At 35.4% G+C, this 14,186-nt stretch overlaps 1 protein-coding gene across 1 annotated transcript in view; it reads right to left on the bottom strand.

Annotated features, from left to right (window-relative positions):
• Positions 1–14,186, bottom strand: part of LOC149572967 (SH3 domain-containing protein) — a 122,734-nt gene that overhangs the window by 26,639 nt on the left and 81,909 nt on the right. The window contains exons 20-22 of the mRNA XM_089814098.1: positions 11,911–12,124; positions 11,149–11,277; positions 10,887–11,030 (exon numbers count right to left, since the gene is read on the bottom strand). Coding sequence (XP_089670224.1) covers positions 10,887–11,030; positions 11,149–11,277; positions 11,911–12,124 — 487 coding nt within the window. The remainder of the gene's footprint in view (positions 1–10,886; positions 11,031–11,148; positions 11,278–11,910; positions 12,125–14,186) is intronic.

Below are 14,186 nucleotides of genomic sequence, written 5' to 3'. Positions count from 1 at the left end.
CTTTCAAATACAAGTTATTGTCTGGCGTGCCTTTAGCAAATCCAAGCTTTGCCAAATAATTGTCCAACCTTGCATACCAAGTTCTGGGTGTTTGCTTCATACTACATAAAGCTTTCTTCAATCTGCATATCATGTCCTTGTCTTCTGATAAAGGAAAACCTTCAACCTGCTCAATATATACCTCTTCTTCAAGTTCTTCATTCACGAAGGCTGATTTAACATCCATCTAATAAACCTTGAACTTTATATTCATTGCATAAGCCAAGAACATCCTTATTGCTTCCATTCTGGCTACTGGTGCATATGCTTGCTCATAGTCAATGCCTTCTTGTTGTGAATATCCCTTGCATACAAGTCTAGCCTTGTTCCTCACAACTTCGCCTTGCTCATTCATCTTATTTTTGAATACCCATTTGGTTCCTATCACATTCTTGTCATTAGGTCTAGGAACTAACTCCCATGTATTATTCTTCATAATTTGATCTAATTCTTCCTTCATTGCTTGAATCCAATGATCATCCTTATATGCTTCATTAGCGCTCTTAGATTCAACTTGAGATATCAGACATATCTCCTCATTGACTTTGTTCCTTGTCATCACAACTTTGACTTTGTTTCCAATAATCTGCTCAGGAGGGCAATTCTTTGTCAGATTCTTGTTAGAGGTAGGAGTTGACATCTCAAATCTTATCTCTTCTTTAGGTTCAGATCTCTGCTCTCCTCTTTGCTCAATAGTTAGCATATCATTCTACAAATCATTGTTAGTCTCAAATAGAACAACATTCTATCTAACAATTCCAAAATTATCTTCTTCATCTAAATTATATTCCATCATCGTTTCCTTAGTTCCAAACTTTTCATCAATCCTTACATTTGTGCATTCAACTATTGTCTTAGTTCTATAGTGAAAACATTTGTAAGCCTTGTTTTTCAATGAATAACCAAGAAACGTACCTTCATCACTTCTTGGATCAAACTTACCAATGTCATCATCTCTCTTTTAATAATATTTGCTCCCAAATATTCTAAAATACTTAATTGATGGTGAATGACCAAACCATAGTTCATAAGGTGTCTTGTCCATACCATTTTTGATCTGTACTTTGTTCAGTGTATATTGTTGTATTGACTGCTTCCCTCCAAAATGTCTTAGAAACATCATTCTCAAACAACATCACTCTAGCTGCTTCTGCTACAAACTTATTCCTTCTTTCAACAATCTCATTTTGCTCATGTGTTCTAGGTGAAGATAGCTGCCTTTTGATTCCATTCTCTTCACAAAATATGTTAAACTCTCTAGAGATGAATTCTCCTCCTCTATCAAATCTCAAACACTTTATCTTAACACCAGATTCATTCTCCACTCTATTCTTAAATATCTTAAACTTCTCAAAAGCTTCAAATTTCTCTTTTAAGAAATGCTACCCACATCATTCTACTGAAATCAGCAACAAAAATCATAAAATACCTTTCACCATAGAATCCTCTTGTTCTAGAGGGACCACTCAGATCTATGTGAACGATATCTAGCTTCTCTATGGTAGTGAACTTGCTAGGAAACAATACTTTCTTCTACCTAGCCAAAATACATTCTTTACACACAACATTAGTAGGCTTTGTAATCTTAGGCAAGTTTGTGACTGAAAAAGTGCTACTAACCTTCACAATATTATCAAAGTTTATGTAACAGAATCTTCTATGCCACAACCAACTGTTATCCACTTTAGCTACCAAACATGTCATCTCAGTAGAATTCAACTGAAATACATTACCTCTAGATCTAGTGCCAGTTCCAATTAGCTTACCATCTTTGTCTTTGCTAATGTAGGTCTTCTTAGTGAACTGCAACTAATAACCCTTGTCCACCAACTGTCCAACACTCAACAAGTTATACTTTAATCCATCAACAAAATAAACATCATCAGTGTTAGTTTTACCATCAAGAGTAATGGATCCAATTCCTATTATATGATAGGCTGCATTGTAACCAACTCTAACAATACCTCCATCATGATTCTTGAACTTAACAGACTTACTCATATCACCAACCGTGATGTAAACAACCACAGTCAATTACCCAATCTGATTGTTTTTCCACTTGGGAAATTAGAGTTCTTTCTTTTCTAATCTCTCTATCAAGATCATCTTCCTTGATAGCCACAAATCCCAATTCATCATCACTTTCACTTTGACCTTTTTCATCAAATTCTTCATCTTCATTTGCATACAAACAACTTCTATCTCTATCTCTTCTAGGCTTAAACTTTCCCTTATACTTTTTCTCTCTTTTAGGACATTTAGATGCATAATTCATTCCAAGTCCAACATTTAAAGATTTTCTTACCATCTTTTTTCTCTTTTCACAAGAAGGGCTATTCCTTCCTCAATCTTCTTATCTTCATTAGATCTATAGCTACCAGCAAAATCTCTTCGTTTGCTTGTACTCCTTGTCACATTAGGTTGAATGTTCAGGGCACTAAAAGTTGTTTCGACTCTTGCTAGATCTCCAAACTATCTCAAATCTACTTCTGTTGATTCTAATCTTCCAAGCAACATTTCCTTTGTCAAATCCTTAGTGCAGAGCATTACTAGTTCAATCATCTGAGCTAACTGCTTGAATGGTGGTGTCAAACTTTTCAAGATCTTCCATATAACTTCATCATCTTCCTTGGTACGACCAAGAGACCGAATTCCTGTAACAATTTCTGATATTCTGCCAATATAGCTTCTTATAGATTCATCTTCCATCATTTTAGCATCTTGAAATGCACATATCCAATTCTGTAATCTCATTCTCTTTGCATGATCATCACCTTCAAAATTAGATTCTAATGCTTTCCAAATTGCATAAGAAGTTTCAAGTGACTTTACCTAACTGTATTCATTCTTTGGAAGAGTTGTTAGTAAAGCTTCTCTTGCTCTCATGTTACACGTGAATAGATCTCTCTCTCTTTTTCACTGCATCCTTCTAGCTTTGCTTCTTCAACAATTGTCTTCTTACTCTTTGTCAAGATCCAATATCCTGGACCCATGCACAACAGATGAGTCTTCATCTTCTCCTTCCAACTATCATAGTTGGCCCTATCAAATCTAGGACTATCCATTCTAAAAAAAAATTTCCATCAATCTCCCAAAGTTGTTAAGCTTATCCTTGAAGGACTTGATGCTCTGATACCAATTGTTAGAATATTTAGTCTATTGATATAACTGAGAAGGGAGGTGAATCAGTTATTCAACTATTATCACAATTATCAATCTTAAGCAAACTTAACCATATGAGTAATATAAATTGAAACCACAACAAGATATTCATACACAATAACACCAAATATGTTAACTAGGGAAACCCTTGATAAGAGGGAAAACCCCGGTGGGGATGGTACCCACAAGATGATGTACTAATATAAATATTCCTTGCTAGAGGATGGACCCTGTTAGGAGTCTATAAATACATTCAATACATATGATTCCCTGTTAGGAGACTTCGAATTCCTGTTATGAAATTCCAACCCTGTTAGGAGTTGTTGAAGACAGTTGGACCCACTGCCTAAACAGCTTCATGGGTAAGACCGATGAACCCACTGTCCAAATGAAATTTGTATTATTCCTTGCAAAATAATAGAAATTTAGAATTGTATTGTATCGTTCCTTCCTCTTTCTCTGTTTTGTCAACCGTACTTTTGATTCTTCTAATGTTGTAACCAAATCATAAATCTCACATCCAATAATCCCTTGGATCGCTTACACGAATTCAGTAAGCACTCTACTTCTTTTTGCACTTTGCACTTCATACAACGATCACCATGCATTACAAACAAGGAAAACATCTTTCCTTTATACCATATCTTCATAATAATTCCTTGAGTCGACCTTAAGGCTTTCCCAATTAATTATAATAAGATAATTAATTAATTACAATTACAATAGCGCTGTCAGTTCAAGCTATACAAAACTTCACACATGTGATACTAAGGCTTGCGCACTCGCTGACATCATCAAATGACTGTCCTCTGCCACTGCCTAACTGCGCATCTCTTCATTACATCTTAGATGAAAGATAGCAAATAACTATCAGGAACTGTTTTCCCAATACTCTATCGCTGAACTGCTCTCTGTAAATCAGATACAACTTCTACACGTCTTCAACTCAGACTCTGCGCACTCGACTACGTCATCAAGACACTATATCAAACATGTCCATAACTACGCATCACCAAACAATCAAACCATTGTCCATACCATGAAGATCTTGTCTGCTACTCATCTAGTCTTTACAAAAACAATGCCATGTTGACATCAATGACAAACATAGTCATGAATGCAACATGTCAATACTCTCCAATGCTCAGGATACTCCCCCAATGTAGTATCATCAACATTCATGCTAACAGTCTAGTCATCAATTGTGTATGTCAGCATCAAGAGTGATATGATTATTTAAAATGCGATGTATCTCGTGAATATTTGTAATTAAGTGATGTCACATTTTATGCAAATGAAAACTTGTTAAAGTACTCAAAAGGGTTTTCAGCTGAAATTGCAGTGACAACAGCAGTTCAAAGCATAAGCAAAGAAACAAGGCTTTTTGAGAGTGGTTTTGGATTTGTGGAGTTCCAGACGTTAAACCAAAATTATAGCTGAAGTCTTGGGTTTTGTGGTTGGTTATAAGTGTTGGGATAGTTTGTAGAGGAGGTTGATATTCACCATGGGAGGTCCACCCATCTGCCATAAGCCTATTGTTCGCGACGACTTCCTTCAAAACCAGAGGTGTCTTCAAGTGTTTCAAGAATGTAGGTGGTTGGATTATTTTCTGGAAATCACAAATTTAGGCAATGGCATCAATCTGAAGTTTGCAAATTCTCTTCAAGATAATGTGGCTATAGTGAAGGGTTTGGGAGTTAGATCTCGAAAGAGATAATTGTGGAGGTGACTAGTTTGCCTACAGAAGGTGTAGGGTTTCCTAAAACCAATGACGCTATATCAGCCTGGGCCCAACTCAACTTGCATGGTGACCCTTCCCTTGAAACGGATAAACAGTGTACAAAGAGGTCATCATTGCCACCACAATACATTATGACAGCCTCTTATGTGATGAGATACCTCACCCACAAAGGGCAGCTATCATACTTACACTATTAAGTTTAAGCTCCTCAGCCATATCAGATATTACAACCAGAAAATGAATGTCCTTTACAATCTGCTTCTTCACAATGCTGCTAAAGATCAAAAAGGTATGCCCAATTCTATGTCACATCATTATTTAATTAAGCTTCCGGTTGAAAAAGCATTAACACCAGTTTCTACAATGTCGTAGGATGAATTTTTGGTTGTTAGAAAGTTTAGAAAAGAAGATGTAGGGCCTACGAACCCCATTATTCCATAGGGTTACTACCTCTAAGGGACCTTTTAAGATTAGAGAGGACACTTCATCCTCACAAGCCCAACCTAAGGAAACCCTTGTAGCAGAAGCTCTTGCATCTGAAGTTCAAACCTCAAAGACCTCTGATGATGACACAGAGGGCATTTCATCAAAAACTTATGTCAAAAGCACACCCCAAAACTCTGTGAGAACTTTTCAAGAAGGAAAGGAAAAGGGAAGGAGAATGAAGTCAAGCCAGAAGCAGAGGAAATAGGAAAGCAGGAAACTGTAGAAGTTTCTCCTTCCCCTAGGAAAAGGAAAGCAAGTCAAAAAGGTAGTTTTGTGGATATTCCTGAGAACAAAAGCCCTTTGCAGAAGGTAAGAAAAGGAAGCACTTCTAGAAATAAGAAAGAAAAATCCACTACAAGTCATAGGTTAAGAGGGCAACCTTCCAAGAAGACCCAGAGACAAGACTCAACCTATGTTGTCATTGAGTCCTTTGATTCCATTGATGAGGAGTTAAATGATGAGCAGAGAGAAGTTGATATACCAGAACAGCCATATGTCTTCATGGAGGAAGAAGGTCCACATTCTGATTCAGAAACCTTCATGGAGGAGAGGGATGTTGTGTAGGAAATTATTGAAGAAATAGTTGTTGAGGAAAGAGTTGTTGAAGAGAAAGTTATCCAGAAGAAGTCGTTGAAGAACAAAATGTTCCACCAAATCAAGGATTAGATGGTCTTGACCAGTTGGTCGATATGGCATAGCAAATGACAGATACTGCCATGGTTGTATGGACAGGAGGGCAGGTATTTGAACAACTAAGTGTATATCCATATGTGGATGACCAAGGACCTGATACACCCCCTGATCTCTATACCACACTTGTTATAGGAATAAGCCTGCACAAAGATATGTTGTTACACCAAACCCTGTAGGAATCAGAAAAGGAGAAACTGCAAAGAATAATTGATAACCAGAAAATCGAGCTATAGCATAAGGATGAACAAATCACTCAACTCAAAGATCACAAACCTGGTTCCTGAACTAGTGTAATGTAGGTCACCAGCCAAGGTTGACACCCTCTACCTGAAGGAACAATATCTGAATCTGAGATTGATGAGGGTAGTGAAGGGATTGAATCCATCTATGGAAACAGCTCAAAATTTCATGATATGTATCAAAACTCTTCTGCAGCCATTAAAAATCTATTATGTGAATTATACTTGCATAATTTTGTTGTTCCACATGACAATATTTGGAACCCACTTCCTCACATAGAAGAACTCCAGGCTAGACCATACAGTCAAGAGGAGGCAAATGCACCACTAGTTATCAGAGTTGAGAGTAATGATGCTCGAACAACTTATTATGTTGTTCATGGACAATAAACGCAGGGAGAGGATACACAGAACTTTGTCCTGGGATCTATTATTCAACGTTGGAACAGTTTGTCAGAAAGCTTAAGGAGGTCTGAACCACATTCCTCACAAAATTATGTAGTTGCAGCAAGAAGAGTGCCATGGTATATGATACTTGGCCCAGTAAGGCAAGAGCATTGATTCCCCCTTAGATCTCAACCTCAACTTTTATTGTCACCACTCCTGATCATAGTTCGAAAACTCTATGATTTTTGAAAACTCGCTGAGTTTTTTTGATCGGCGAATTTTTCCCCCAAAAAACTTGCAACCTGGCTTCACAAAAAATTGCCATGATTTTGCCAAAAACTCAGCGAGTCTTTAACAAAAACTCGGCAAGTTTTGGGAAAACATTCACCCATGCAGTGAAATTAGAGGTCAAATGACCAAAAATGTCATTTTTTGATACCACTTTGCGATTTGCAGCACTGTTTAGTCATTTTTGCAGATCAAGGGCAAGAGGATTTATACATATATAACATTTAAGTGCTTACACTTCAAGTTATATTTGTATAAATACTGTCAAGATGTTTGAGATAGGTTTTAGCTTCATAGGAGTTAAAATGCACATTCTAGACTTTGGGGGTTGTCCAAAATTTCCACACTTCACCAAATTTCAGGATTCAGCATGCCTTCAGCAGTGTTATTTCCCACAAAATATCCTAACTATTTAAGGTCAAATTGAAGCTAGAACAATGATTTTCTAATGATTCTAACTCATTTTCTCACAAACCACTTGGTTTAAATTCTATATTCTTGAGTCCTAACAGATTTATCTCAACCACTTGCTCACACCCAAGACGAGCATTACTTTCCCTAGGCCAAAATTGCTCAAACTCACACTCGGACTAGTTTGCTATGATGTATTTACTTCTAGTTTTCAATAAATTATTTACTGTGATGTATTTACTTATAGTTTTATAGAAACTAACTGCAATGATGTATTTACTTCTAGTTTTATAGAAATTATTTACTAGTTTGCTTCCTATCATTAACATTCTGAATGAGAATCTGATTTTGTACCCACTTTGCATTTATATATATCTAAACTTGCTTGTTTCTTTTGTGTTCCCATTCATTAACTCATTGGATGCATCTTCTGATTGAATTTTGTAAAAAGTACTTTTATTTAAATTTAAGTTGTTTTTTAGCTTCCTGGGTTTGTTTTAAAAACTGGCCGAATTTTTCCCGAGTTTTGTTTTTTGGGCTTGGCGAGTTTTTGTCAAATGAAAGTTTTCCACCTATGCTCCTAAGTATGGTCAATGATGCTAAAGAATAGACATGGAAGAGGAAGTGACCAAATGGGAGTGCATAAGGGAAAGCAATGGCTACTACTGGAGCTTAGGGAAGGGAGGAGCAGAATAGGGTTCCACTATAGATTTCAAGATGAATGCCAAAATCAGAAACTTTTTAGTTGTTGGCGGGCCATTAAGACCTCAAGTTGGGGAATGATGGGCCAAAATAATGGCTAAATCTGTCTATGTTTGTGATGCTTTGTGTCAAAACTATTATAAGTTTTATATTGTTTTAAGAGCTCTTTTATTGCTGTCAGTCTGGGAACTTTGGACAATATATGGTGGACGTATAGTTATGGAATTTATCTATTTTCTTAAGAAAACATAATGGTTTTTGGATAATAGTTATCTTTATATTATTATTGCATGAATGATTCAAGTATAATAGGTTCCTGCAGCCAAGTAGTCTATTTTCCCGTAGCCATGTGATGTATGCATATTCATAAGATCTGAGGTTAATATATGAATGCAAAGTGGAAATAGATATATCTAAATGTTTTGTGGTCCTAACCTCTCACTGTAGGAACAAGTCAACAATGAGGAATGTTCCAACTGAAATCTAGCATACCACATCAAGTTCTTGGACTAAGTCATTCAGCATGAAAAGAGAAATGAAGACAGCTTTGAAGACACAGCTGATTCGCCTACCTTTTTGGTTGGATCAGTTATAGATGTTTTAATGAACATTAAATCTAGAGGATAATTGCCCTATATTTTCTCCTGCAGATATGTTGAAGACTATTTTTTCCTTTCAAGTTGAGAAAGTTTCTCATTTCTGTTTTTGATGCAATAACTGCACCCACTCATTCTGCTGGAAGTAGTCAATAAATTAAGTTAGTTTTTTTATAGGTTTTTAGCATAAATAAGAACCTGAGATACTCTTCAGAGGTTATCTAAGAGATAGAGAAGGAATCAATCTGCACTAGGTTGATATTCATGTGCTTGTCTTCAGCAATATAGTCTTCATTCAAGGTTCCATGTGCAAATCAAGTTCAATCATATGAATAAAGAAGCGATGTTTCTAAGCATATATTGTGTTAAGTATCTAGATTCACTGATCCAAGAAGGGCAATTTGGTGAGAGATCCTTTGCATTTACTTTATTATTTTCATAGTTGTTGTTCAGTCCTCTGTCTGTTCCTGTGGCCACATAGAAATTGCTCGTGTTTGTTCCTGCAGCCAAAGTGGGCTGAGAAGTTCCTGCCCAGTAACCCTGAACTTATCTAGTTTTTATGCTTACTTATGCTTTGATAAATAGGAGTTAGACAGGTTTTCTTTCCTGCACTTATTTCCAAACAGTTTTCTTTTGCAAGCAATAGTTAAGATGGCTATAGTGGGAACTCAGTGCATAAACAATGCAGAGCCATTTCAAGCTTACGTCCCTGGGTTGGCATACTAAAAGGAACTTTAACATAGGATAAATAGCTGCTCCATGTAGATGTCCAATCTGAGTATAGGAGTTGTACCTGGGTATAAATCCATCTGAAATAGTTTACAGTGGGCATTCCTCCTTTATTTTCTCTTTCTTTTTTTGCATGCAGCTCTTCCCATACTTGACATGTTTCATACTTCTTACATATCCTTTAGGGCAACATATTTAAAGAGAATAGTTAACTAGCATACCTATATTTTTTGAGAAATTATGTAAAAAATGCTGAAAGATATCATTATGGAGGCAGATATCTTATTTGTTCATTATTTGAGTTAAAAAAACATGATATCATTATATTGTAAATAATATTAACTCATTATTTTATTATTAGATAGTAATTAAATTATTAATATTATATAATTTATTCAATTTTAATATATTATTATTATTATTCTTTTATATTCCTATTAAACTATCTACAAAACCAAAAAACTTATTATGACTAAATTATTATTATCATATTATATTTTTGTGTTTCCATTAAACTCTTTACAAAGCTAAAAATACTATAATGACTATAATTATTATTAACTATATTATTATTAGATTGTCGTTATATCATTATGTCTTTATTTTATATTCATTCTTATTCTTATCCTTGAGAGAGCAAAAAATGGAATTTATGTATAGACATTTTAAAACCCCATGCTGCCATTGTATAACACCTTTGGGCATAAACGTGGAGCTCTAAATTTTACCCTACATGTTCATCTTAACATCTCCGTAGCATACTACATATAAGGAAAAAGGGATTAATATGCCAAGAGGAATTAATATAAGGTATATGTGATATAACCAAGCCAAATTTTGGTTAACATACCTGAATTTGTTTGAAGTGTTGATTATATTTAAAGGTAAGGTATTAAACAATTGATCATTATATACCATACATGTGTGGTAATTCCGATTCGTATGATTAGGAATTAAATCTGTGATTACTCTAAGGTTGGGTTGCTTGCAAGACATGATGATTCCTGGAGTCGAGCTGTAAATAGAACAATATTTATGAAACTAAGACTGAATTTGTGGGAAATTGTATATAGTGGTCCCTTAAACTGACACTTGAAAAGGCGAAAAAGACTAATCTGGTTTTGAGTGTCACTCCACTTAACAAGTATTTCATGCTATTTGAACAAACACCCAATGTAAAAAACTTTAAGGAAAATACCCTCATAAATTGCAAACTTTTATGCATCCAAAGATTTTAGCACTATCAAGTACATTTCTTTATAAAACTTATAAAATAAATAAAGATCATATTAGTATCAAAGTTACTTATCCAGCCTCATTAAGGTTAACTTCACACTGTATTTGAGGACTGAGTAGAAGCTTTTATATTTCTCATGCAAGTAAAAATATCAAAAAATGATTACTGTAACATACCAAGCGTGAAACTGTTCCATAAGAAGATTGTCCTGAGCTGAACAATGATGGATAATGCATAGTACCAAACTGAGATGAAACTGAGGTTTCAAATGATGCAGTTGATTCAGGGGAGGATGTCCCAGACGATCGTGCATCATCTTCCTGTGGAAAGAATAGAGACAATTAATATTTATGAAAGAATGTGCACATGTAACGCATTCTCCATTAAAGATTATTAAGGGTAAAATAAATATAAGCAAGAATATGTCAGTCATCATGCCTCCCCATCTGATGCTTCTAGAAGTGTTTTTGCCCACATATCATCATAACTGACAGATGCCCGAGAGGTTAAGTTTTCTTCTTCCACTTCAGGAGCATCAGTACCTGCTCCCGCAAGATATTCGTTTACCTATAGAAAGTTTGCATTTGTTATGAAAAAAAAAGGATCAAAAACTAGACTTGTACAATTTAAATTTACTGTTAGCAACATATAGACATGTGCCACTGCCAGTGCCGAATATTCTAGCATTCAAAGGTTTTGACAGAAGTTTTAAATGTTATGAATGAAAGACCATAATCCTATTTAGTCACTGACAGGTTGTAAACTCATTTTGCAACAATTAAAAATGATATTTGTAGCAAATTGGTTATCAGTTAAACAACTTTAAGTTCTACTTCTAACCATAGTCTATAGAAGTTGGTTAAATTCCCATATGCTTCAGAGGGAGCACCATAATGGAATGCACATTATTCACTCTGTGCACATCTAATATTAATATGACATGCTAACAGGAATGAACTGACGACCAACAAGAATTCGAAAAATAAAATGGGTGTATCATTCAGATTCAACATCAAAAATATTCACCATGAGTTCCATTCATCTTAAATCCCTCAAATGACTTAAGATAAGGCACAAAAGGAATATGCAATAGACTCTCTAGTATAAGCTATACTATCAGGATCTCACATATGATCAGACTAATCTCCTTTAACAAAATAAATCAAAAGAAAAACAATAAATAGTTAGGTACTTCCTCACCAGGTTGACACCTGGGGCATCGTCACCCAATAATCCATCACTGAGATGTGCTGCCCATGCATTTGCAGTTTCCATACTGACTGATGTATATTGAGACTGCCCAACTTTTCTATCAAGAATGAGATCAGAAATACCTTGTGCAACAGCTGGATCATTAAAGCCAGTTGCAGCATCTATATGGTGACGATTTCGATAAATATCAATCAGCTTAGCACTGCCAAGGCATTCAATCGAGTCATAAGAAAAAATCATAATCTACTTCATTGAAGAACTCAGCCACAACATAATCTTCCTGTTCACACTAACAGATGATTTTTTTCATTTATTCAATCAAGATCCAGATTTTAGAAAGGAAAAATATTTCACACTGACACTCAAAAAAAGAAGACATCTGCAAATTATGCACCAATCATCTGATACCAGCAACACTTAGAGATCAATTAGTAGAAAGATCGCAAGCTATACAATCAAAACAGTAAGACCATAAGGGAACATTTAATAGGTATTTCACAATTGGTAAAGTCCGCTTCAAGCTGTGGAAGATTCTGCTCCAACAATAGCTAAGGTTTAAGTTGAGAAAAATCTCTGAATGTTAACAGTCCACTCCATTCTTCACTGCTTATTAACAATGAGCTACTTCTTATGAAGGTTAACAAGTTGAAAGCTCGATTTGTTTTTGTTGTGAGGTTTTCACACCATTGCCCCAAAATTTTGGGGACCCCCTTTTTTTCATTCGCCTAGGCAAATTTTTGAATTGTCCAACAATTTTGATTTGATTTTTTTTGAGATTTTTAAGTCTTAGGCACCTTCAGGCCAGTAGGGAGAGGGCTAGGTTTATTTTCACCCCGTTCCAACTTGATTTCCAGAACGACAAATTTCATCCTTAGGCCAGACAAAATTTTCAAAAACAACATTTGGCAGGATAAAATTGTAAATTTTGTACTTACACATTTTCTTTTGAAAATTCGGATATAATTGTGTAAATTTGGATAATTTTTTAAAAATGAAAATTTTGTTAAATCTGGTCTTTTGGAAAATCTTCAATTTTTGGTGAAGAGAGATTAATTTTGTGATGATGAAATCAAATTGCAAAATCAATTTTAGACTTTAGAGAAATAATTTTATTCGTGTTAAAATGCTAAAATTGCTTAGCTAAATCGATTGGAATTGAAATTGCAAAATTTGGCTTTAAATGAATTAAATTGCCTTGAAAACTTTTTTGTCTTTAATGAAATTAGTAATTTAATATTGAAAAATGGCTTTTGGTTAGCCAAAATCCAATTTTAATGACGTATTAATTACTAAATCCTCATTAAATGGAAGCATTTAACACCTCCAGCGCATTATTTATTTATTGTTTGCAATTTTGGTCCAATTGGCAATTTAAAAAAGTCAATTTTCATCATGGCAAAATTAATTTTGGTTAAGTATTTAATTGTAGGCCATAATTTTGTATTAATTATTTGTTTTTCTTTCTCCCAAGGTCCAAGTCGGCCAGCTTGGAGGGAGTAAGAGAGTTGGGTATAAGAGGAGGCCTCTCTCCCATTTTCTCCTCACTTCGCACTTCTCCTTCTCAAGGTGTTGGCGATTTTGCAAGAGCAGATCTGCACTCTTCTTGCTTGGTGAATTTTGTGGGAGCCGAATTTTGTGGAGGGCAAATTTTGTGGGAGCCAAAATTTGTGAAAGCCGAATTTTGTGGGAGCCGAAATTTGAGGGAGCCAAATTTTGTGAGAGTTGAAATTTGTGGAAGATAAAATTCTGATTTTCAAGAGGGGCTGCAATTTTGCCCTAGGTTGGGTAATTTTATTTGGAGGTGAATTACATGATAAATTTTTGATTTGCAAGTGGATTTGAAGTTCTTGAGGTCTAAGAGTCCTAATTCTGAAAAGTCGTTGTACGATTATTGGTTAAGGTGAATTTTAATCATTTAGAGTTGAAAGGGGTCCTTAAGCTGACATCCTTCTTGCGTTCTAGTCTAAGGATTGCTTCCCTTGGTTCTACTTGCCTTCTAGTCCACCACTCTACCATTCTGTAATAGGGCGACGAGTATGGAGGATGTTAGTGCAAGTAAGAATCCCAAGCGGACAAACACTAAGAAAGACAAAGAGGATATGATGCCCAAAAGCCCCTTCTCGAAAATGAAGCGAATAACCGACACCAGTATCGGTGCAGTGGACATGATATGGATGAAGGACAGACTAAAGGAAGGACAATCCCCTTTGGCAAAGAAGATATATAAAAGCGGAATTGTACACACAACAAGCAACGTGGTGAAG

The sequence above is a fragment of the Cupressus sempervirens genome, chromosome 2 (assembly GCF_028749045.1).
Source record: "Cupressus sempervirens isolate cs-2001-9-10 chromosome 2, ASM2874904v1, whole genome shotgun sequence".
Lineage (NCBI taxonomy): Eukaryota > Viridiplantae > Streptophyta > Pinopsida > Cupressales > Cupressaceae > Cupressus > Cupressus sempervirens.
Note: the sequence above shows the minus strand (reverse complement) of the source record. Positions and strands in the feature narration are given on the sequence as shown.